Source organism: Pongo pygmaeus, chromosome 13 (assembly GCF_028885625.2).
Source record: "Pongo pygmaeus isolate AG05252 chromosome 13, NHGRI_mPonPyg2-v2.0_pri, whole genome shotgun sequence".
NCBI classification, from domain to species: domain Eukaryota; kingdom Metazoa; phylum Chordata; class Mammalia; order Primates; family Hominidae; genus Pongo; species Pongo pygmaeus.
This window is the reverse complement of record NC_072386.2, coordinates 64,733,542-64,760,415: the sequence shown is the minus strand read 5'-3', so window position 1 is coordinate 64,760,415 and position 26,874 is coordinate 64,733,542. Positions and strand designations below refer to the sequence as shown.

Sequence of the window (26,874 nt, the reverse complement as noted above, 5' to 3'; positions counted from 1 at the left end):
TGGATACAGAAGGCCAGCTGTACATAAGTAAATTAACAAACCCAAACAGTATAGGAAAAAAGCCTACAGATAGCAAAAAAAAAAAAAAAAACGGGGGGACCTCTTTTAATAAAATAAATAGATTTAGAACAGATATCAAAATAAAAGGACTATCTATTTGATAGCTATTTAAAAGCTTTGGGAGGCCAAGACAAGTGGATCACTTGAGGTCAGGAGTTCAAGACCAGTCTGGCCAACATGGTGAAACCTCATCTCTACTAAACATAAAAATTTGCCGGGCATGGTGGCGTGCACCTGTAGTCCTAGCTACTCAGGAGGCTGAGGCAGGAGAATAGCCTGAACCCAGGAGTTGGAGGTTGCAGTGAGCTGAGATCACACCACTACACTCCAGCCTGGGCAACAGAGCAAGACTCTGCCTCAAAGTAATATAATAATAATAAATAAAAGCTCAGTTGCAGCACTAGAAGAACGTTTACAGATGGTTATCTAGGACAAGAAAATAATGCAGAACAGTGGCCTCCAAGGTGGGATACGGGAAGACTACTTCAGAAATTATTTACATTTTTATCTTTCTTATTCTTTTCTATTCCTATTTGAACATGTTTTGTGATATAACAGCATAGAATAATATACATACAACTTATAAATCTACATGCGTTTATATAGACTGAGTACTCAAAAACCTTTTGTGGATCAACTGTAAGCATTAAGAAGACAAGTATTTTTGTTGTTTTATGAATGAGACACCCGAGTGCCTACCACAGTGCCTGGCACATACAAGGTACTCAATAATTAGTTATTTACGGAATGAATGAAGCATGAAGAAAGGAATAGATGGAAGCATGAATTTTAAAAAGTCTGAGGCCAGGCATGGTGGCTCATGCCTGTAGTCCCAGCACTTTGGGAGGCCAAGGCAGGTGGACTGCTTGACGCCAGGAGTTCGAGACCAGCCTGGCCAACATGGCAAAACCCCATCTCTACTAAAAATACAAAAATTAGCCAGGCTTGGTGGTGCACACCTGTAGTCCCAGCTACTCAAGAGGTGGGAGTCATGACAATCACCTGAACCCAGGAGGTGGAGGTTGCAGTGAGCTGAGATTGCACCACTGCACTCCAGCCTGGGTGACAGAGAGAGACCCTGTCTCAAAAAAAACAAAAAAAAATTAATATTAAATAAAAATTTAAAAGTCTGAAACCAGTAGTTTACAACAGTACTGTCTGATATAACTTCACACAATAATACAAAAGTTCTGTATCTGTGCTAGTCACATGTAGCTTCTGGGCACGAGAAGAATGGTTCATGTGACTGATAAATTGATTTTTAATATTATTTTAGTTAATTTCCCTCATGTTGCAGGTTTAGAACATCAGAAAATGGATTGACTTAATGTCCATTAAAAGGGGATTATGTAAATACACTCTGATTTGTCCACAAGACACAGTCATTTTAAAAAGAATGTTGCACATTATTCACAATAGCCAACATAGGAAATCAACCTAAGTGTCCATCAATGTCAGAATGAATTTTTAAAATGTGATATATATACACACACACACACACACACAATAGACTACTATTCAGTCTTAAAACAGAAAGAAATCCTGTCATTTGTGACAACATTAATGAACCTGAAGAACATTATGTTTTGTGAATTAGCCAGGCATGGAGAGACAAAAACTGCATGATTTCACTCATATATGTGGGATCTAAAAATGTTGAACTCATAGAAACAGACAGTAATATAGTGGTTGCCAGAGGCTGGCGGGTAGGGAGACTTGGGGGGATGCTGGTTAAAGAATACAAATTTCTGTTAGACAGCAGGAACAAGTTCAAGAGATCTATTGTACATCATAGTGACTACAATTAATAACAATGTATTATGTACTTGAAAATGCTGAGAGTAGATTTGAAGTGTTCTCACCACAAAAATATAATGTAAGGTAACACATGTTAATTAGCTTGATTTAGTCATTCCACAATGTATGCATATCAAAACATCATGTTGTACACCACAATGTATACAATTTTTACTTGTCAATTAACAAAAAGGGTTGCCCAGCCTGGACAACATAGCAAAACCCCATCTCTACAAGAAATACAAAAATTAGCCAGGCATGGTGACATGCACTTGTAGTACCAGTTACTGGGGAGGCTGAGGTGGGAGGATGGCTTGAACCCAGAAGGCGGAGGTTGCAGTGAGCCAAGATTGCACCACTGCACTCCAGCTTGGGTGACAGAGCAAGACTCTGTATCAAAAAAAAAGAGACAGAAAAAAAAAAAAAAGAATGTTGCAGACAGAACCACAGACAATGACATAGAAAATAATCTACACACAAAAAAGCAGGTTTAGAACAGTAGGCAAGTACCATCCTGTTTATGTCAACAAAACACACACAGTCATTGGATGAGAACACCAATTGTGGGGGCATCATATTCTACTTGACATTTACCGTTTACATTCATACGCCAAGTGTGTATTACTTTTATAATCAATGAAAACAGTAACAGTGTGATTTGGGATTGGGAGGAGGAATCATTCTTCTAAACATCTTAATATAGAAGAGCAGCTCAGAGCCCTGTTACAAGAAAACACTCTTTTCACCATCAGAATTCCAGGGCCACATCTCTCCTGCTCTACTAGGAGGGGTTTAATAGGCACACACAAAAGTAAAAACTTTTTTGGGTTTGGAGTTTGTTTTACACTCATATAGACTGAAGAAAGGAAACACCAAGCGGAAGGAGGAGCTGCCAGGAGAAATACAGTATTTTCTGCTGACTAGATTGTCTCTCTGAGAGCAGAGATTAGTTATCTTGATTACTTCGAACTTTCCAAAGAGAAGTCATACAAGGAAGCAGTCCACTTGTGACCAAAATCAATAACGATAGAACTTTCTTGTTCCTTTGAGGGAAGGCAGCGATGAGATGTGTTATGGCTAATTTTGGAAACAAGATCCCATGCGAACTAAATGGGTTTAGGTGAAATTCAACAAAAATTACAGAACCTGAAAACAAATACGTGGAGTATGACTAAACCACTGATTTTTGTAATTGTATCTTTCATGATCATCTTACTTAAAATGTTCACAACTGAAAGTGGGAGATTTATTTGCATTTTGATTTATACTAAACAGTGAACAGCAGGCAACTCCTTAGGCTATTATGCAAATAAATATTCTATCTGTTGTAGAAAACACTTTTACATACACAACCTTATTTATTGCTTAATGTTGGGACATTAGCCTCTTGTCCCTTTTCATCCATACATTATAAAAGTTCTGGGATTAATTTATTCCATCTTCAAAATTGAGTCAAGTGGAAAGGAAAGAAGGAAAGAGAAATAGCCTCAGAATATGAAAGAAATGCATAAAGAAGAAACACAGATGACCTTTATGATTACTGTTTAACAACCCTGGATACTATTCTTCTCAAGAAAACAATAATAATAATACTGAATTCATTGATCATTTTACATCATATTTATTTCAATTTTGAGCAATGTTCTATAGGTCTATACATTTACAGAGTATCAAGGGGAAGAAATCAGAGTACTCTGTGTTTCTGTATTATCTTCCCTGCAAACATCCTTAAAAAAAAAAAAAAAAAAAGCAGTAGGCTGAGCGCGGTGGCTCATGCCTGTAATCCCAGCCAGGCTGAGGTGGGCAGATCACAAGGTCAGGAGTTCCAGACCAGCCTAACTTGGTGAAACCCCGCCTCTACTAAAGATACAAAAAATTAGCTGGGCGTGGTGGCACGCGCCTGTAATCCCAGCTACTCAGGAGGCTGAGGCAGGAGAATCACTTAAACCCAGGAGGCGGAGGTTGTAGTGAGCCGAGATCGCACCATTGTACTCCAACCTGGGCAACAGGGAGAAACTCTGCCTCAAAAAAAAAAAAAAAAAAAAAAAGCAGTAAACATCTTAATAGATCACCAAGAGGAAGTACTGATCAATTCCAAATTTACTTGTTCTTGTATATGCAAGGAGGCTAAGTTAGATGCTTTCCTCGGGCTCCCTCAAGCTTGATCATTTTCTCATCAAAGTCTAGTGACATACAACAAAGAGGAAAAATGGAGCTCAGAAGACTATATAAATAACCTGAAATTACCCTGGAATTCAACTGAATTAAGGTTAAAATGAAGCCCAATCCTTTGTCTGAGGCTTTAGGTGAACCTTGCATGAACCAGCATGTATTAGCACTAAGGATCTATGCAGGGCTGGTCTCTTCACATAAGCAAGATCAGCGAACTCCCATTACAGCAGCATCAGTGGTGCCCCTGCTGGCTCACTTCACTGGCTCCTCACCTTGCCAGTCCCACCCTTCTCTGTTCTGTCCAACCCCACCCAGTCCCTGAAGACAAGGGTGAGTCCACTAGTCATCAGCCAAACACTGTATTTTCCTCTGGAGTTGGGATGACCCTAGGCTTCCATAAATGAATCCCTGTTCATAGTGATAGAGGCATGGCAAAGGCAGAGAGAAGGGTTCTGCAACAGGATATTCTACAGGTAAAGGGTAACTAGGTGAAATTTCTGCTTTAAGTTATGCAAACAGAGTATGTGTCAGCTCATTTTTGAGGCCCTGAAACAGCACTTAGAAGGGCTTGGGGCTTACAAATTTGAGCAAAGAATTTCTAATCTATTTTATTTCCTGTTGGTGAAAAACTGGAGAAGCCTCTAAAGAAAGCCACTCAGATATCATTAAAAAGGGATTGGGGCTGGGCACGGTGGCTCACACCTGTAATCCCAGCACTTTCGGAGGCCAAAATGGAGGACTGCTTGAGCCCAAGAGTTCAAGACCAGCATGGGCAACACAATGAGACCCCAGCTCTACAAAAAAATTTAAAAATTAGCCAGGTGTGGTGGCGGTTGGTACACACCCATAGTCCCAGCTATTCAGGAGGCTGAAGTGGGAGGACTACTTGAGCCCAGGATGTCAAGGCTGCAGTGAGCCATGACTCCACCACTGCACTCCAGCCTGGATGACAGAGTGAAATCCTGTCTCAAAAAAAAAAGAAAGAAACTGCTCACTATAAGAGACAGATATACAGATATACGATAAACAGCAAGAGGAATGACTATTTAAAATATCAGCCCCTGGCCATCTGTAATAGATAGACTATTTCACTTATGTCTTTTTAAGAATGTTAAGAAGTGTGAGACACTTAGATGGGCTTCACTTACAATGGCTATGATAACTACTACATACCCACTCTGATGGCTAAAGTGAAAAATACTGACAATGGGATAAATCAACTGCGGTGTATTCAGACAATGGGATATTATTCAGCACTAAAAAGAAATGAGCTATCAAGCCATGAAAAGACACGGAGGAAACTAAAATGCGTATTACTAAGTGAAAAGTCAACATGAAAAGGCTATGTACTATATGATTCCAACGATATGACATTCTGGAAAAGGCAAAACTATGGAAACAGTAAAAAGATCAGTGGTTGCCAAGGGTTGGGGGAGGTACAGTTGAAAAGGCAGTGTACAGTGGATGTTTGGGCAGTGAAACGACTCTGTATGATACTCTAATGGTTTATTAGAGTACCACTGCCATTACGCATTTGTCCAAACCCATGGAAACCACATCAACAAGAGCAAACCCTAACATAAACTATAGATTCTGGATGATGATGATGCATTGATGCGTCAATGAAGATTCATCAATTCTAACAAATGTCTTTTTAAGAACGCTGTATCTGGTGAGGGATGTTGATAATGGAGGGGCTACACATGTGTGGCAGCAGGGGTATATGAGAAATCTCTGTACCTTCCACTCAATTTTGCTGTGAAACTAAAACTGCTCTAAAAAAAACAGTCCATTAATTTAAAAACAATACCAGCATTGCTAAGCATTATAGAACAAATAGAATTCTCAGATACTGCTAGTGGGAGCGTAAACTAGTACAGCCACTATAGAAAATTGTTTGGTGGTAGCATTAATTCATTTTTACTAGTCTTATCATGCCTTGAGACCTTAAGTTGCATTTTTGGGAGTGGAACATAACTAGAAATCCCTTCCGGTCATCTTCTGTAGGACAAAAATATTGCACACAAAAATAACCCCTCCTCACTGTTTCACTAATCCCAGAACACAGTGAGTCACCTCAACACTTTTAAACTGAAGGTCATGACCTATTAGTAGATTGAGAAACTAATTTAGTTGACTTTAAGAAAATTAAATGGGTCAGAAAGACCAGTGTACACTATATATAATAGAAGAAATTACAGTTTTGTGAAATTTTGTTTTATTGGGAATGGACAGGTAGACGGATATTTAATTAATAAATTTACCAAATACACATTTTTTGGCCTAATGCCAAATGACCAAATGCTAAAATTAATATTTGCCAAAGCCAAATGTGGCTTTAACAGAATGAACTACTGGGATACAAGAATAAACCTGAAACCTGGCCGGGCATGGCGGCTCATGCCTGTAATCCCAGCACTTTGGGAGGTGGAGGCGGGCAGATCACTTGAGATCAGGAGTTGGAGAACAGCTGGCCAACACAGTGAAACCCCATCTCTACTAAAAATACAAAAACTAGCCGGGCGTGGTGGCGGGCACCTGTAATCCCAGCTAGTTGGGAGGCTGAGGCAGGAGAATCTCTTGAACCCGGCAGGTGGAGGCTGCAGTGAGCCAAGATTGCACTTTAGCCTGGGCAAAAGAGTGAGACTCCACCCAAAAAAAAAAAAAAAAAAAAAGAATAAACCTGAAATTTTATCCAAAAAAATAATTAAAATTACACTCTTATTACAAAAATTCCGGTAGACTCACTTTAAAACTTTGATATAAAAGGGCAGAAATGGTAATTCCTTGGTACTGTTAACTGCAGCCTGATGGGACTTTTGTAAAACTAAACAAATCCTCTATCTAAAATGAGGTCTGTAGAAAAAGCAAGATGTTTTTGCACTAGCTCTGCCAGAGTCACTGCTGCCGGAAGTGACGCTGCCAGCACATTAGTAAGCTATCCTTCCTCCCTGATAGGAACCAACTGAGGTCAAGACTTAATCTCTTCATCTCCTGGGCCTGAAGATTTGCTTAATGATTATGATATAATGTCACTGAAAGTAATCCCACAAAGAATACAATGGATTCCCCAAAATTACTAGCAATCACACTCTCTCAACATCAGTTCTCAATCTATGCCTGTAATTTTTACATAATAATTTTCATACTTAAAATTCAGACTCATTATCATCATTAATTATTACAATAATTTACTCTTCCAACAATGAATAATCATTTATACATTCAACTGAGAGAATTTCAATATATTAATATTGAAAATTTTCTTGGGGAAAAATGGAAGAAAATGATTTCAGTCCTGGGAATTAAAAAAAAAAAAAGTTACCCTGGTCATGCCACCTCCACAAAAGGCAAATCAGACCAATACGAAAAGCACACATTGTAAATAAGTTACATTTAGAGAACTTACTTGTTTCCAAAGCAAATTTTTTCTTTTTCTTTTTTCTTTTATTTATTTATTTATTTATTTACTTATTTATTTTGAGAGACAGGGTCTCACTGTCACCCAGGTTGGAATGCAGTGGTGCAATCATAGCTCACTGCAGCTTCAACCTCTTAGGCTCAAGAGATCCTCCTGCCTCCGCCTCCTAAGTAGCTGGGATTACAGGTATGCACCACCACACCCAACTAACTTTTTGTAGAGACGGGAGTCATGTTGCCCAGGCTGATCTCAAACTCGTGGCTTCAAGCAATCCTCCCACCTTGGCCTCCCAAAGTGTAGGGATTACAGGTATGAGCCACCAGGCCCAACCTTCAAAGTGAATATTAAGGTAACAGTAAATCCATATGTCATGCCTTGTTTGCATTACTGATGTTGCTAAAGTGATTAGGCATGAGTGTTACCGATGCACTCTATAATCCTTGCTCAAGCAGAAGTCTTGGCGTGCCAAATAAAGTTGGCATTCCACCATTTGGCCAGTTATCCAAAGCTTAATGGTAGATTTTGGAAGAAATTTGAGTCTAAAGCGAACTTCTGTGTTCCCCTCTGGTCATGTGTGTATTTTTATGTTCTGGGTTATCAAGAAAAATACACATCTTACTGAAGTTCAAGGTCAAAAAACGCTTGGGAGCCATTGCTCCAGACTATCTGACGAAATTAGGAATTGTTACAGGACTCTATAAAGAATATTTTCCTACTTTGTGGATTTCAGCAAGTATATAAAAAACAATATTCTCCCATTTCCCCCAAAAGCAGATAATTACAAGCAATCTTAAAGCTCTCAAAATGAAAGAAGAGGAAGAGAATTATTTGATCAAGAGAGAATCATGGAAAATAATACTTTATACATATATCTTTCTCATATCTAAGAACATGCAGGGAGCATTAATCTTCCTAATTTATACCCTGTGGGTACTAAAAAATAGTGTCATCATCTCTGGCTACTCTCGGGGTAAGAAAAAGTATTAATTATTTCTATGAGACATATTTGAATTATTCTATTAAATATGCATGATGAAACAGGATGTTTTCTGTTGAAAAACAAAACAGGAGGAGTCTGTGGGATGGTATCCAAGAGTTAAGGCCATCATTTTTTATTCTTGGGGTGATAGAAAACAGCTGTACTCTGTTGGGCCAACACAGGCTCCCCCTCAACCTCTGGCTTTGTGGATTCTAACACCCATAAATGAGGTGATTAGCTCAGAACAGGCCTCCTGGCCCAGATCTCTATTGGCATCATTCCACAAAAGCCCACTGCTTTTTTTTTTTCTTTTTTTCTTTTTTTTTCTCTTTTTCTTTTTTTTTTTCCGAGATGGAGTCTTGCCCTGTCGCCAGGCTGGAGTGCAGTGGCATAATCTGGGCTCACTGCAACCTCCGCCTCCCAGGTTCAAGTGATTCTCCTACCTCAGCCTCCTAAGTAGCTGGGATTACAGGCACGCACCACCACACCCAGCTAATTTTTGTATTTTTAGTAGAGACGGGGTTTCACCATGTTGGCCAGGATGGTCTTGATCTCTGCACCTTGTGATCCGCCCGCCCCAGCCTCCCAAAGTGCTGGGAGTACAGGCGTGAGCCACCGCATCCGGCACCCACTGCTTTTTTTTTTTCTTTTTTTTTGAGATGGAATTTCACTCTTGTTGCCCAAGCTGGAGTGCAATGGCACGATCTCGGCTCACTGCAACCTCCACCTTCCAGGTTCAAGCAATTCTCCTGCCTCAGCCTCCCAAGTAGCTGGGATTACAGGCGCCCGCCACCATGCCCAGCTAATTTATGTATTTTTAGTAGAGATGGAGTTTCACCATGTTGGCCAGGCTGATCTTGAACTCCTGACTTCAGGAGATCCGCCTGCCTCAGCCTCTCAAAGTGCTGGGATTACAGGCATGAGCCACTGAGCCCAGCCTAAAAGCCCACTGCTCTTGAAAATAAAAAGACAGGCTATAATCCTTGGAAAGAAAGTCATACTGTGAGTATAACAATGTCCAATAGTTTCCAATGTAATGAGTAAGTTTCTTCCTGCCTACTTATACTCTTGGATTAATTAAATCAAGTTCAATTAATTGTTTGTACATATACCTTTAAAGAAAAAACTAACAGCAACAACTCTGAACATGACATTCCCATCCCTCCTCTCTCTAACACCACCTCTTCCCCACCACTTCCCCTATCCAATCCAAAAAAGAAATAGAAAAAACCTAAAGAATTTGAAACACGTCTTGATTTCAGCTGCAGGAATAGCGGACTCTTTAAAAACAGTAGCCTGAGTGTTTTCTGACAAGAGGGTTCTGTTTATTAACAGTGTGCCTTTCTAATCCATTTTTTCTTTGCTTATACTTTTCAGTGCCTTTCAGCAAACTTGGTTTACTTTTACATCTTGAGGGACCATACCTACTGGTTAATTTTATTTAGTCTCCACCATATAACATAAAAATCCCAGAGAGCGGGGTTTGAAATTTCAACTGACAAGCTCTTTGCCAACTGTCTTCACTGGGTAAAAAATAGAGAAAGAAAGCAATGGTTCCTAAAAACCCTTCATCTCAGGACAAACTGCTTCCAATGTCAGTCTGAGGAGACCTTGGGAAAAATGGAAGAAAATGATCTCTGTCCTTGGACTTGAAAAAAAAAAGTTACCCTGATCATGCTACCTCGGCAAAAGGCAAGATCAGTCCAAAGGCTCATCCATGAAGGCAATGCTTGTTTTTGTATGACCTTTAAGCTAAGAATGGTTTTACATGTTTAAACAGATGAGAGAAAAAATGAAAAATAGTATTTCAAGACACATGAAAATGATCTGAAATTCAAATGTAGTGTCCATGAATAAAGATCTATTGGAGCACAGCATTCATTTGTCTTTTGTCTGTGGCTGCTTTCACATTATACCACGGCAGAGTTGAGTAGCTGCAAAAGAGCGACATGTGGCCTACGAAGCCTAAAATATTTACTATTTGGCCCTTTATAGATGATGTTTGCAGACCTCTACCTTGTAGTCCTCTTTTTGCAAGTAACAAGTCAGACAAACAGAGCACTGGGCCACAGCATGAAGATCTGCAGCTCCTAATCTGCTTCTCCCCAACCCCAAAACCAATCTGGGTCACGACTTCCTCCCATATGAAATGACTGGTTGGGCAAATGATTATATATATGCAAGATTAAAGACAGAAAATTCCCTAACATCAAAATCTTTAATCCAAAACTAAATTATCCTTCTAAACTCACATTTATGGGACACTTACCATGGGCCAGACACCATGCAAAGTACTAACTCACAGCAATTTATTTAATCCTCAAAACAACCTGGTGATGTAAATGTTTTATTAACCCTATTTTATAGCTGGGGAAACTGAGGTTAGAGAGGGTAAGTAACTAGTCCAGGTCCACACAATTAGGGAGTGGCAGCAAAGAGCCTTAAACTCAGGCCCCTCTGGCTCCAGAACCCATGCTCTGAATACTGGGCTTTTAATTCTGGCACCCAGGGACTGAATGACACTAAACAAATACCATGTGTGAAATACTGAGCGCAGTTCCTGATGTGTTGTATGTGCCCATAAATGTTAGCTACTATTAATTACTATACCTTTTTACATTATTCTGGGACTTACTCCTTGTGTTTCTCCTTACTGGCAAGACAGCATTATCGAAATCCTCACCCTGTATATTAGAAAATTTATCACATATGATATCCCAGCAAGAGATATTCTAATGTTTTTTTTGTTTGTTTTTAATTTTAGAGACAGGGTCTCACTCTGTCACCCAGGCTGGAGTGTAGTGGCTCTATCATAGCTCCGTATAATCTCAAACTCCTGGGCTCAAGTGATCCTCCTGTCTCAGCTTCCCAAAGTGCTGGGATTACAGCCACCATGCCCGGCTAACTTTTCAAAAATTTTTTTGTAAAGACAGGGTCTTGCTGTTACCCAGGCTGGTCTTGAGCTCCTAGCTTCAAGCAATCCTCTTGCCTTGTCCTTCCAAAGCCCTGGGATTACAGGTGTGAGCCACTGCACCTGGCCATAATGCTTTTTGTGTTTGAGACAGGGTCTCACTCAAGTCGCCCTGGCTGGAGTGCAATGCCACAATCACAGCTCACCGCAGCCTTGACTTCCCAGGCTCGGGCAATCATCCCACCTCAGTCTCCCAAACAGCTGAGACTACAAGCTTGTGCCACCACACTGGGGCTGCGCTCCTTTTTTTTTTTTTTTTTTTTGTATTTTTAGTAGAGACGGGATTTCACCATGTTGCACAGGCTGCCCTTGAACTCCTGAGTTCAAGCGATCTACACGCCTCGGCCTCCCAAAGTGTGGGATTACAGGCATGAGCCATAACACCCAGCCCACAATGCTTGTTTTAAGCAAACAAAGCTCACACCTGTAATCTCAGCATTTTGGGAGGCTGAGGCGGGAGGATTGCTTGAGCCCAAGAGTTTGAGACCAGCCTGGGCAACACAGCAAGACCTTGTCTACAAATAATTTTTAAAAAATAGCTGGGTATGGTGGTGTATGTCTGTGGGTCCCAGCTACTTGGGAGGCTGATGTGACAGAATCTCTTGAACCCAGGCAGTGGAAGCTGCAGTGAGTCAAGACTGTGCTACTTGCACTCCAGCCTGGCACTCCGGCACTCCAGCACTCTAGCAACAGAGGGAATTACCATAATTAAAAATAAGAGTTTATCGTGTCCCTTAAAATTTAGCTTCTGGGGTATATACTTATCTTTTGTTGTTATGTAAAACAGGCTGGTGGTAATATTATACATGCAATCAGCTATGTAAAACAAAAATCTGCATAGAAGAAAAACTGGAAAGAAACCACATCAAAATGCTAACCGTTATCTCTGAGTGGTAGAACTATGAGTCATTTATTTTCTTCTTTATTTTCTAAATTGTCTACAATGAATAGGTATCCCATATACAATCAGGAAAATGTGTTCTCTTTTAATGCCCTTTTGAAGAATAACTTACAAGGTACCTGTATTTTATTTTATACATTTATTATTTATTTGTGACAGGGTCTTGCTCTGTTGCCCAGGCTATAGTACAGTGACGCAGTCATAGCTTGCTGTAATCTTGAACTCCTAAACCTCCTGCCTCAGCCTCCTGGGTAGCTGGGACCACAAGCACGTGCCACCACACCCAGTTAATTTTTCTATTTTTTGTAGGGATAGAGTATCATTATGTTGCACGGGCTGGTCTTAAACACCTGGCCTCAAGCAATCAGCCCACCAGGGCCTCCCAAAGTGCGGGGATTATAAGCATGAGCTTATAATCTGGCCTACTTGTGTTTGATTTATCAGCAATGTATTTACTAATATGAGTCCTCTTTACCCACTTTCTCTTCCTGACTTCACCATGAAAAAAAATTGCCATGCCTAGTACACCCATAAAACTGAGAACATACGGACACTTAAATTAACACAGTGAGGAGGCTTTCATGATCAGCGCAGGCTATCGTGGGAGGTGACATCTACTTTAATTTTGGAAATAAAAGTAGTTATTCATTGTGATGCCACAGGAGTAGAAAAAATTTAAAAAAACAAACAAACAGTAGTTACCCATGCAAAAGGGGGCAGGGTCAGGCAGCCCCAGAATAAAGAGCAGAGTCTGGGGTTCAGGAAGTGGGGTCTAAGAATGTCCAGTCAATCAACATGCCGGAAGCCTGGGGTAAAAGATGGCAAGAGATTAAACTGGGGTATGAGCAGATGCTAGAGGTTTTCAAACTTTTTTGAGATCCATAGGAAGAAATATATTTCATATCAGGACACGCACACTCATAAAATGTAAAAAAGGTCTTATAAAAATTTATTATCCTTACTTTGAGTGATTCACTCTGATATTCTTTGTCGTATTCTATTTTCTTTTCTTCAAGACGCTAGTCATGAGTAATTATACTGACTTTACTACCTACCAATTCACCATTCACAGTGTGAAAAAACACCAGGCCAGAGCACTTCACATATCAATGTGTGCATCCACTGTTTAGAGATGAAATTATAAAAATGCCCTCACTGGCTGGGTGTGGTAGATCACACTTGTAATCCCAGCACTTTGGGAGGCCAAGGCGGGAGGATCACTTGAGGCCAGGAGTTCAGGATCAGCCTGGGCAACAGAGCGAGACCCCATCTCCACAAAAAACAAAAATAAACAAAAAATTAGTTGGGACAGTAATGTGCACCTACAGTAATGTGCGCTACTTGGGAAGCTGAGGCAGGAGGACAACTTGAGCCCAGGAGGCTGCAGTGAGCTATAATTGTGCCACTGCCCTTCCAGCCTAGGTGACAGAGCAAGAAGCCATCTCTAAAGAAAATAATAATTTAAAAATTTTTTAAAATGGCCTTACTCTTGGCTCTCTATGAAGACACATGCTAGCAAGACAACATGATGATATAAATGTGCCCTTTATTTATAGTGCAACCTCTTTCAAACCTGATATAGAGACCAGGATATACACAACATCTAAGAAGACAAAATGGGAATCACTAGGGACAGAACTGAGCTTAAGCTAAGAGCTCAATCAAAGCTGACCCAACAGATACACAGGGGCCAAGTTCGTAGCTAAGGGTATTTTACTATTCTAGGTAATATTAGAACTCTGGTAAAATAATACAAACTTTGGACATAGGAGAAAGATTATAAAACACAAGAGGAAAAAATAAAGAGCAAAGGATTATCAATATCTTTGAAAACGGAGCCCCTCTTTGTTCAGAAAACAGGATTCAAATGTTCTTATGTAGCACATACAAGAGCCTCCAAAAAAAGTCCATATCTCAAATTCTAACAGACCCAAAAAGAGGAAAACGACTTCAGAAAGGTCATCTATGAGAAACTAACAAGCTGTCCAAAGCATCTGTTTCTTCCAAGATCATCTACTCACTAAGACAACAGCCTTTAAACTGAAAATTGTTTCCCTAATTGCATCCTCTCTCAAGTCACAGCAGTGCTACTTCAAAAGGTTGGTGTTGTGTTCCTAAGAGCCACATTCCTATCATAAAAGTGGCTTGCCTGGTGACCTGGAAATGTCTGACCTGACGCCCTGACCTACCACTCCACTCCAGGGCTCCTCCTAGACAGCCCAGGTGGCGAGCCCTTTCTCCAGCTTGGCCCGGTCCTGAGAGTCGAGATTGTTTACGGGAAGAAGGGGCTAGGCAGAAGTCAGGAGGATCTGGAAAGACCGAAGGAGTCCAAGTGACTCCCAAAAATGCCAGGGGAGAATTTTAACCCTAAGAAATGTCAAGGTATTTTCCAAGCCGGCTCAAATTAGGGGTGGAGGAAGGGAAGCACAAGAGAATGGAGTCCTTTAGGATTTCCCCAGAGAACGGGAAGGCCAGGAAGTGAAAAGCTGTGGTTTCTGGGGCTGTAATTAAAATATGGTAAATTACAGGACCATTCTTGCCGAAATCCCCCTTTCTCCTGGAAGGTGGGGGAGAGTTGTGACAATACTTCCATATTCTTACCTTCAGCCACGCCAAGGCCCCAGGTCAGACCTACCCCTGAGGTTACAGCTGCTCAGAGACTTTTTTTTTTTTTTTTTGAGACGAGTCTCACTCTGTTGCCCAGGCTGGAGTACAGTGGCCTGATATCAGCTCACTGCAACCTCCACCTCCCAGGTTCAAGAGATTCTCCTCCCTTAGCCTCCCAAGTAGCTGGGATTACAGACATGTGCCACCACGGCCCGGCTAATTTTTGTATTTTTAGTAGAGACGGGGTTTCGCCATGTTGGCCAGGCTGGTCTCAAACTCCTGACCTCAAGTGATCCACCTGCTTCAGCCTCCCAAACTGTTGGGATTACAGGCATGAGCCACAGCGCCTGGCCTCAGAGACTTTTTTAAAAAAAAACTCTTTTTCACTGATGGATGCCCAGAAGATCATTTTATCTCTTTATGAACATGGACACATGGACAAGGAGGGAGGAAATGGAGACAATGGAATTTTTTCTTAAACTTCTAGGAATGCCTTGGTCCCCACCCAAGCCCTTGAGCCTGCAGAACTATTTACTGTTTAAGATGTGGATGGCGTGGCAGTGAGAATAACCTCTGCTCACAGAGACAGAAGAAGGAAAAATCAGTGCTCTCTGGGGCAGTGGCTTGCCACCACTATGCAGTGGTCATTTAAATTGTAGGCTTTCAGAATAATCACTAGGAATTTGATCTCCTTCTATACCCACTGTCTACATGCAGAAGTAACCTGCTATCTCTTGCTATCTGTCCTAACAAATTGTAGTTCTTTACCTTTGGTTTTAAGACACTTAGTGGAAAACTAACACTTGAGCACTATAATAATTTTCAACTATGAATAGAATGATTTTTGTTCGAATTCTAAAGCCATAGCAACAAAATTTATTCCCGTAAGTATAATTCTATGTCCTTAAAATTGCCATTTTGGCCAGATATAGTGGGTCATGCTGGTAATCCCAACACTTTTTTTTTTTTTTTTGAAACAGTGTCTCACACTATTGCCCAGGCTGGAGTGCAATGGCACTATCTCGGCTCACTGCAACCTCCGCCTTCCAGGTTCAAGCGATTCTCCTGCCTCGGCCACCCGAGTAGCTGGCTTTACAGGTGCTCGTCACCACACCCGGCTAATTTTTTGTATTTTCAGTAGAGACGGGGTTTCACTATGTTGGCCAGACTGGTCTCGAACTCCTGACCTAAGGTGATCCACCTGCCTTGGCCTCCCAAAGTGCTGGGATTACAGGCGTGAGCCACCACACCCAGCCTAATCCCAACACTTTGGGAGGCCCAAGTGGGAAGACTGTTTCAGCCCAGGAGGTCCCACTATGGAGACCCCATCAGACCAGCCTGGGCGACACTGTGGGACCCCATCTGTACAAAAAATTTTTAAATAGTTGGGCTTGGCAGCACATGCCTGTAGTCTCAGCTACTCAGGAAGCTGAGGTGGGAGGGTCACTTGAGCCCAGGAGGTTGAGAGTGCAGTGAGCCATACACTCCAGCCTGGGTGACAGAACAAGACCTTTTCTTAATTTAAAAAAAAAAAAAAAAAAGCCATTTATCAGAATCTCTTTAAATATATAAATGTTATTTTCTTTACCCCTGTAATCCCAGCACTTTGGGAGGCCGAGGCGGATGGATCACCTAAGATCAGGAGTTCGAGACCAGCCTGGCCAACATGATGAAACCCCATTTCTACTATAAATACAAAAAATTAGCTGGGCATGGTGGTGCATGCCTGCAATCCCAGCTACTCGGGAGGCTGAGGCAGGAGAATCACTTGAACTCAGGAGGCGGAGGTTGCAGTGAGCCAACATCATGCCATTGCACTCCAGCTTGGGCAACAAGAGCGAAACTCCATCTCTAAAATAAATAAGTAAATAAAAAAGAAAAAAAGAGGCTTTTGGTTTCTTCCAGTATAGCTGGCAGAGTGATGGGTAGGGAGAGAATCATTCTCTTAGCAGATTAGTCCTCCCTCTTCTAGAGATAAGCACTGAAAACCCTCCTCTCTGGAATCAAATACAATGATTTCTGTAAAGCAAGGTCTTAATTTAAATCTATGGCTTAAAACTATCACCTCCAAAAGAGACGGGAAAAAATAGTATGAGAGGAGACAAGAGGATCCTGAATGATATTTTGCACAGAGAATTTCTACAGTCTAGTAGAATACGTAGTATTTTCACATCTTGGGTCTACAGAGTTGATGTTATTGAGTTATAACCAACTTTACATTTTCCAAACATAAAAGTCTCCAGTATCTCGATGGCCATTCAAGAAACACATTTTGCAAGGGTCTCCTTGGAATCTGTGCATATAAAGCCCCAGACATATTCCTGCAGGGAGACCCCAGTGTTCTCTTTCTCTAGACAGCTACAAGAAAAGAAAAAAAAAATTCTGCCCTATGTAGCAAGAGCCTAAGTGAACCAGATCAGGCCTAATTATTAATACATTACGCCCCCTTCCTAACCCTCATCCTATCCTTTCCCATCTCTTTGTTGTTTCTCATGGAAATCTGGACTTACGAAAAGCCTTTGCTTGGTGTGTTTAATTCCTCCATATGTTTCTATCCACATGCTGCTGAGCACTGAGTAGCTGGGATTTGGGAAGGGGATCATTGAAAATGGCCCAGGAGTCTAGGAGAAGGAGCACGAAATGAAATTAGTCAGAAATGTGGGAAATTATTTGAGAGGCCAGTATGAGGCCATGAAGATTTCAAATCAGATTTAGCATGAGATGAAGAAAGTAGCCTGGGCAACAAGGTAAAACCGTGTCTCTACAAAAAATACAAAAATTAGCCAGGCATGGTGATGCACACCTGCAGTGCTAACTCCTGGGAAGGCTAAGGTGGGAGGATCACTTGAGCCCAGGAAGCAGAGGTTGCAGTAAGCCCAAGATCATCACACCACACTCCAGCCTGGGCAACAGAGCCAGACCCTTGCCTCAAAGAGAAAACAAAAGAAAAAGAAACAAAAGAAACTGAGGCATAAAGTAGTCTAGTGACTTATAAAGGTCACCTAGCAAGTTAACTACAAAATTGGTGCTAATGGAGCTGTTGCTTTAAAAAAAAAAAAAAAGGAGACGGCAGGAGGGCCAGAAGTTCATCCCACTCATAACGAAGCATGTCCAACCCCCATTAGACTTTTATGTTTGGAAAATGTAAAGTTGATTATAACTCAGTAATACCAACTCTGGAGACCTAAATATGTCTGGGGCTTTATATGCACAGATTCCAATGAGATCCTCAAAAAATGTGGTTGTTCATGAATGGCCACCAAGACACTGAAGACTTGATGTTTGGAAAATGTAAAGTTGATTATAACTCAGTTTATCATGGTCTGAACTAACTTTTCAGGTTAAATCTGGCTGAGGGGAGGGGTCCATTCCATTGGTTGGGGAGCTTAGAGTTTTATTTTTGGTTTACACTTTAGAGCCCCAATATTTAGATACAGAATAGGTTTTCAAGAGTGCAAAGGCCTTAGGCAAGGACCAGAGCCCTGTCAGATGGGAAGGGTTCCCTCTAACCCACACTCAGCGAGCTAAAGTTTGGAAGCATCTTCTCCCCAAATATGGATTTGGTCAGGAAGTTCCTCAAAGACACACAGACATTCCAAGATAACCTCCAGGTTGTAGTCATTTCTTTATCTCACGGGAGTAAGTCCTGGCTGGGAAGCCGGGAATCCTAAAATAGAATCCATGAGTTTCTCAGAACCAAGCAAAATTCCTGGAGTGTAGGGATGCCAGAGAGACCCTTGTAAGGGGCCTGAGACAGTCCCTCTAGCATGAGTATAAACTGAGTTGGTTAGAGGGTCTCCCTTAATTTGAATTCAAATTGCCCTCAGGCTCCCTGGAAATTGGGAGCACCCAGCAGAAAAGATCCACATTAGATGCATTCTTCGGTCCCAAGAACATAAAACCAAAATAGCTTATCAAATTATAAGGGATGCTAAAGAGTTTTAAAATTCCATGCCAATCAAAATGCACAAATATAAAACCATCCCCCAACTCTAATCCCAAATGTAAGCTGAGAAATTTGCCTTGTGGCTTTCTAAAAATCCTACAGATGCACAGACATAAAGTGGTAAATGACTGGAAGAATAAAAAGGAGGGGGCATGTCCGGGCGCGGTGGCTCACGCCTGTAATCCTGGCACTTTGGGAGGCCGAGGCAGGTGGATCACAGAGGTCAGGAGATCGAGACCATCCTGGCTAACACGGTGAAACCCTGACTCTACTAAAAATACCAAAAACTAGCCAGGCGTGGTGGCGGGGGCACCTGTAGTCCCAGCTACTCGGGAGGCTGAGGCAGGAGAATGGTGTGAACCCGGGAGGCGGAGGTTGCAGTGAGCCGAAATGGCGCCACTGCACTCCAGCCTGGGCAATAGAGCGAGACTCTGTCTCAAAAAAAAAAAAAAAAAAAAAAAAAAAAAAAAAGGGGTCCACAGCAGTCACACCAGTAACTTGTTTAATTGATTTGCAGTTGCTAAATCTCTTTAACTCATTGCCCTAAACTAAACACCTACAGCAACTGTTAACACTCTGAGAAACAGATAAGCAATCTGTGAAGAGGGGTGACGTGTGCATTTAAATTCTTGCTTTCGGTGTGGAGCAATATCATTTTTTACAAACTGTTACACTGGGTAAACGGCCTTCTCTTTATTCAGAGAAAATTATCTGGTTCACAGTTCTCCGTGCACATACCAAATTTCCTTGACTTCTCTGAAAGAAGCTTAGCCCTTATTTAGTCAGACAAATGTGGATAGGAGGATGCATTATTTCATTTCTGCCTGAATCAAATTACTTTTCCCCCTTTGCTGCCCAGCAAACTCTTACTCAGCATTCGGAACTCTGCTTAGATTACTCCTCTTCCGTAACATCTTCTCAGGTGCCTGAAGCTCCTTGCCCCGTGCTTCCCAGCCCTCTGATCACACTTTGATAACATCTCCTATCACAAGCAGTGAGATTTTTCTGTTTAAGACATGCTCATACATTTTTGGCAGGGAAGTAAACTGGTATGACCTCTTTGAAAAGCGATTTGGAAATTTCTATGAAAACAGCAGTGCACTTACCCTCTGAAACAACAAATCCCACTGCCAGGACTTTATCCTGTGGATTTACATGTGTAAGCAACAACAATACTATTGGGAGACTATTTGTTATAACAAAAGATTGAAAACAATCCAGAAGTACGTTAATTAGGGTCTGGTTAAATGAGCTCAGCAGAATACTATGTAGTTATTTAAAAGAACCAGGAAGTTCTCCTGGTTCTAATATTTGTGTTGTAGTGTTTGTTTGTTTATTTGAGACAGGGTCTTGCTCTGTCACCCAGGCTGGAGTGCAGTGGCACGATCTTGGCCTCCCAGGCTCAAGTGATCCTCCCACCTCAGTCTCCTAAGTAGCTGGGACTACAAACACGCACCACCAAGCCCAGCTAATTTTTTTCATATTTGTTGTAGAGAAAAGGTTTCACCATGTTGCCCAGGCTGGTCTCAAACTCCTAGGCTCAAGCAATCTGCCTGCCTGGGCCTCCCAAAGTGCCAGGATTACAGGTGTGAACCACTGTGCCTGGCCTGTACATTTTTCTGAAACTCCTTTAATTTGATAGAGAATCTTGACACCTCACTCATATCAGCCCACTGAAAGGTGTCCCTGTATCTTTTTTTTTTTTTTTAATGTAGTCTTTCCCTGTCCATTAAGCAAGTGAGGACAACTTTGGCAATGGGTTCTGTTATGCCCTGAGGTATAAGGTGCATATTAGAAAATCTCACTGCACTAGTCATGTAAGTCAAATTGTGGGAATGCTGAAACGCCAAGGGAGGGGACCCCAGTATTTCCAGAAGGGAGGAATGCTTATCAGAAGCACATAACCTCCAGCCTTTGCTACTTTGTAGTAAAGCTACAAGAAAAGCCCAATCACAGTCTCTGAGTCCACCCCCACCTTCTTTCAGACAAAAAAAAAAAAAAAAAAACCCACCTTTTTTTTGCATCAAAGCGTTTTACATTATCTGTCATTCATAAATGATTTAGTGGCTGTGCAGTTACAAAGAAATAAAAGACTCTTCCACTCTCAAAAAGTGCATAGTTTAATGCTCTAATACGGATCCATTGAAAGAGGGCAGTTACACAAACCAAATATCAATAATACAACTGCATAAGCTAATAAAATGACTGTCCAACAAAAGCAGGTCCAACCCAATAACATCTCTGGCAGGTTTCTCTGCTCATATGCATGGACTCAATTAAAGCTTCTGTTCCACTTCAGGTCACACCAACCACTCACTAGCTTTGAGATCTTAGATAGTTTACTTGACCTCATTAAGTACTACTTCATCCATAAAACAGGGATATGAGGACCCACCCACCTGAAAGGAAAGTCAGAATAATTAAAGGAGACAGAGCATACACAGTGCTGGGTGCAGTGCCTGACATATGGGGCCAAATATATGTTAACCACTCCCATCATCATCATCATTGTGAAATTTTCAAGATGTTTCTCAGGCTTTATTCTGCCAACAGGTATAAAAACTATCAAGTTTATAAAAGAAGACTATTCACGTGCATATTTCACCTCACTTTTTATTAATTCCTTTGTTGGGGTAAAAAATACATAAAAATTAAGTTCATTTTAGATAAAAACCTTTTTCTCTCAAAAATGTTATTTAAGCAGCATGTGTGTGATGTCTTTTAACTTTTATGATGTTTTTACTCTGAATAACAAAAGAAACTGAAACACTGACATTTGCTTCTTCAAAGTTCCATGAATTTATTTTCACAAGGCACATGAAATATTTATGCTTTACTTTCACCACCAAAATCAATAAGCCATTTGGAAAAAATGGCCAAGGTCAGACATCAGGTTTCCAACTACAATAGAGAGTTACCAAACCTGCTTAGAATGAGATGATTCTACGGCCCAAATCTCATTCAGTATCCTTTGGCCCATTCTTACTCTCAGAATAAAATAATTTTTAAAAGATTTAACGAGAACAAAAGTTCTGTTTTCTACACTTCTACACTCTAACAAGCCAGACAGATTCAACGCTAATTGAACTGCAAGGCTTCTGAGAGTGGCTGAAAACAACATAAATGCTATACGTGTAAAACTAAGAGGTTGTACTCATTTAGAAAAAGGAAAGGAGGGTCCCAGCCAGGTTTGGTGGTGAGCACATATAATTCCAGATACTCTGGAAGCTCAGGTAGAAAGACTGCTTGAGCACAGGAGAGCAAGACCAGCCTGGTCAACATAGCAAAATCCCATCTCCAAAAAAAAAGAAAGAAAGAAAAGAAAAGAAAGAGAGAGAGAGAAAGAAAGAAAGAGGGTACCATAAAGAATGAGCTGAAGACCACGAAATTGCAACACATCTTAGTAGAGTACCATGGTGGCACAGACAACAGTTAAGGGAGAAAGTTTCAATGACAGACCTTGTGTGGCCAAAAGTGATTCTATAGAAACAAAATCAGTAAGCAAGGAAAGGTCAAACTGTGACAGAATTGATTTTTCAAGCAGAATGCAGACAATACCATACAGCCTTTCGGAAACATATGCCAACCAACAGCAAGACATTTCAAACGGAAGCTGAGGCGCTGTTCTGAGGATAATTGTTCTTATTTTCTTTTTTGAAATGAAATGGATGTGAAGAAGAAAGAAACCTGAAAGAATATTCAACCAAATGTAAATAGTGATTATCAGTAGATGACAGGGATGATTTCTATATTTTAGTTATATATTTATTGTTTACCTTTTTCCAAATTTTCTAAAAATAAAAAAATATATATTTTTACTTACAAGCTTTTTAAAAAAAAAACAAAATGAATGAGATCAGCCATCCACTTGTAAATGAGATACTCTAGGTAATATCTGTAGATACATACGTCTTCCCCATTAGACTCAGGACCCTCATGAATGACACCTTAGATTATTGTTCCTTGGAACCCCAGTGTCTAGCACGGGCCTAAAATATGAGCTACATTTATTAAGAAACATTTGTTTAGCAAAATGAATTCTGGATATGGCCAAAAACCCAAACAAGGTAACCCTGATCTATCCTCCAGATGGTACAAAAATGGCCAGGGTCTCCCATTAGCATATGCCCAGGACTTCCCTGGGCAGCCTCCTTCCACAAACGGTCCCCCTGTTGGGGATGTGCTGATCAGCCGGAAAGATGCTATTAGCCTGCATTATAGCTTAATGTCCCTTGTTTTTAATATCTTCCAGCAAGTCCTTTGTCCTTACTCACCTAGCTCCTTTCCTTTTATTATTGTCTACTGAATTGAGCCATGCTGTTTTGCCCAAATCTTGCTCTGAAAGAAGCTATAAGAAACATGGCTAGGATGTTCTGTCTTGTATTTCTGCTAGAGATATCCAGGCCACTCCAATACTTTAAGAGAACCCACAGGAAAATCAGTCTCAGATCTCAATGCCATTAAAATAACTACTTTTCAGAGCAAGTGACACATTTTAATTTTATGAGCACTATGAATCTTGAGATTTTTCTCTCTGCTTGCAGCTGAGAGCCAAATCTACAGTGACCTTACTACACATGCAGGTCTGTCTGTAAGCTAGCTTTTCCTCTTGTTTCATCTTACTATTCTTCCCTTCCTCTAGATGGCCATGCTTTATCTTTACTTTTTCCTCTCTCTCAGATCATGTGTATTTTTAGAAGTCCTTTTGGAATGAGGTAGGGTTTAAACAAACCAAAAAATTAAATACAACCCCAAAGCTCCCAATCCCATGCTGTCTTTGGAGATTTTTATCCATGCAGCTTGCCAGCAGGACAAGAAAGTAAAGCTCCACACCACTCTCCTTGCTGTACCAACCAGGGGCTGACCTTTATGTACACTTGTGACAAGAAAATCTGTAGACCAGAGGCCCCTCCCTTTCGACTTCCTGACCACCAGCTCTAAAATACACATTTGACCGCCAATGTGAATGGAGCACTATGACTTAAGGCAGAACAGCAAATGGTTAAGAGTGCAGACTTCCGCCAGGCGCAGTGATCCCACACTTTGGGAGGCCGAGGAGGGTGGATCACAAGGTCAGGAGTTCAAGACCAGCCTGGATCCTGTCTCTACTAAAAATACAAAAAAAAAATTAGCCGGGCATGATGGCGGGCTGCCTATAATCCCAGCTGCTCGGGAGGCTGAGGCAGAGAATTGCTTGATCCCGAGAGGCGGAGGTTGCAGTGAGTCGAGATCGTGCCACTGCACTCCAGCCTGGGCAACAGAGCAAGAGTCTGTCTCAAAAAAAAAAAAGAGTGCAGACTTCAAAGCCAGACTACCTGGGTTTTAATCCTGCCTGCTACATCCCCCACTCTAACTGTTGACTTTAGACAAGTTAAATAACATTTCTGCGCATCTTTATTTCCCCATCTGTGCAACAGGAACAATATAATGGTACTGATCTCATAAGTTGTTGAGAGCAGCAAATGCGTTAACACATGTAGAAGTGACTATACCACTGCTTAACACACAGTAAATGTGGGACAGTACTATGATAGGACATTTCTGTTTTTGTTTTTTGTACTCTGTTGAGACGGGGTCTTGCTATGCTGCCTAGGCTAGTCTCAAACTCCTAGCCTCAAGCAATCCTCCCACCTCAGCCTCTTAAAGTGCTAGGATTACAGGCATGGCCCACTGCTCCTGGCCATCGCTTTTTTTTTTTTTCAACTAAGCTAGCCCACACAAAGTTTCAAGTCTGATTGGCAGTAATGTTTCTCACCGTAAATTACTAAACTGGCAAACCCATTTCTATGGTAACTTTGTGTCTGGATCTCATTTATAAATTAATGTTGATTCAAAATTCCCTTTATCCTGAATCAAGGACCAGATAAAACAAATTAAAATAAAATAAAACGCAAAGTTCCCTCTAAACACCTGTCATGTTTAACCATAAGCTTTCTGATGTGAAGGAGAAAGGAGGTTCCTGGGAATGTATCCACAATTAGTAACAGGATGACCCTTAAACCCCCAAGTGTGAATGAACCCACAAGTATACATTACTGTGTGCACACACACACACTCACACACACACCTGTCAATGTCCCTCCATTTGCAATATAGACAGCATTTAATATGCCTGAAGAGATTTTTAAAAAGGGCATTCTTTAACGTATTTCAACAGGCAGCAGGTGATCAGAAAAAAATAAAATAAATAAAATATGGTTTAACTATCAAAGAACAACTCTGTACTGTTAGATACTTAAGGTCCTGATTTGCACCTGAGTTTAGAAAGCTACCTCATACATATGCACTTAAAATGGAAATTTCTCATCAGATTCCACATCTAATGCAATGCAGAACCCAACTCTAGCTGTGCCCCATCTTTGCTCAGGACAGAGCCAGTCTCAGCAACTTCCTTCACACTCAGCCCACCAAGATGTCAGTCCTCAGTGAAGGACTATTCCACATACGTACGTACATGATTATCAAATAAAGGGACTTCATACTCCAACTGCAGGAACGCAAAGAAACAAAACTAGGTAAGTATGAAAGCTATAGAGTTTAGGAAAATCAAGGAAAAAAGTAATCACTGAAACTCTTATCTCTTGTGACGAAAGTTACTTCAAAATTTGAGGTAAATTGATTAAATTTCAGCATTTCGCTATACCGAAATTACACGATGGAAAGAAAAAACCCAAGAATACATCGGAGGCATTTATCTTCCATTTCCTGTATTTCCCTTAATTACCTACCCAAAGGAATGCACGTAAGAGTTGTTAAAGTACTGAAATATGTCAGTCCTTTCTAATTACCTACCCAAACGAATGAGCGGAACAGTATGTTACAACTTTTAATTAAAATACGTCAGTTTCTTTTACAATTATCTTATTTCTGCATATCACAGTTATTCTAAGAACAGAGCAAAAATGAACAAGGACAATCCGCCCAGAAAACTACTTTGAGGAATTTAGTAATCTCAGCCCTCTCAGGTTTAGCACGCCAACGTCTTTGGGAGAGCGAAGGCAAAGGAGATGATAAAATGACACTTCCGAATAGCAACAGCTGAGATTACTGCCGCATCCTAGATTCTTTCCACCAGGAGCGCGAGTACAGGGTTTTTTTCTAAACGCTCTTCCCAAGATCCCGAGGTCAATTTCAAACGCTGCTCCTCGCTTAAGTCCCGAGGGAGGCTCGCTCGCCCACCCCACCCTGCAGGCATTGCACTTCCCGTTCGCTCTGGCGGGTCAGGAACCCTAACTTGACAGTGACAAACACTGAGAAAAGAGGAAGTGGCTAAAGATCATTTCATGACATTCTTTAAAGGGAGATCAATGGCCCTGTCTTTCCGGAAAACTTCCATGGGACGTTGCCATCACACCCTCTGAAAGTTTCAGCGAATTACAGCGTAGCAAAAGTGAGGGCTACTCCCATTTAAAAATATATATATTTTTTAATCCTCGAAATCCTCTTGCTATCAAAATCGATCCCTCCTCCGTAACAGCGAACGCAAAACTAAGAGCGCCCATCCCGGTGGGGCCGATCTCGGAAGCCAGGCTCGGGGCCGGGTCCTCCCTGCCAAGCTGCAGAGGAGGCGCCGGCACCGCGGCGGTCGCAGGACCCGGCAAGCGCCTACCTTACCTCCCTCACCTGGTTTGACTGGTTTGGGTGGCGGCTTCGACATCTCGCTTCCTGGAGCTGCAAATCCTAAAGACTCCGCCGAAAAGCCCACCGCTTGCCCACCACCTGGCACTCCGGGCACCCCAGTTTCTTTTTGTCTGGCTTACAACCGTGCGCCTCCCAGGACCGGCGCCCACCCTTGGCTGCGGGAAGAGCGGACGCAGGCAGAGCGGCTTCGCCGAGTGCCCCGCCCCGCCCCGCGGCCGCCGGAGCAGTCCAGAGCGCGCGCCGGGCCGACGAGGAAGTGGACCCCGCCTAGCCGAGCGCTAATTGGCTCCCGGGCTGGCAGCTTCGCCGCAGCAGGAGCGCGGGCGGCGCGCACGGCGGCGGAACCAGCGGAGCAGAGCGAGGGCGAAGCGGGCGTGCG

At 41.6% G+C, this 26,874-nt stretch overlaps 1 protein-coding gene across 2 annotated transcripts in view; it reads right to left on the bottom strand.

Annotated features, from left to right (window-relative positions):
* OSTF1 (osteoclast stimulating factor 1) overlaps positions 1-26,823 on the bottom strand; it is a 57,799-nt gene extending 30,976 nt beyond the window's left edge. The window contains exon 1 of one of the 2 annotated variants that reach the window (XM_054500106.2): positions 26,478-26,823. In XM_054500106.2, coding sequence (XP_054356081.1) covers positions 26,478-26,511 — 34 coding nt within the window. In that variant the 5' untranslated portion in view covers positions 26,512-26,823. Of the gene's footprint in view, positions 1-26,468 lie in introns of both variants that reach the window. The other variant, XM_054500105.2, reaches the window with a different exon arrangement.
* Between the last annotated feature and the right edge of the window lie 51 nt (positions 26,824-26,874).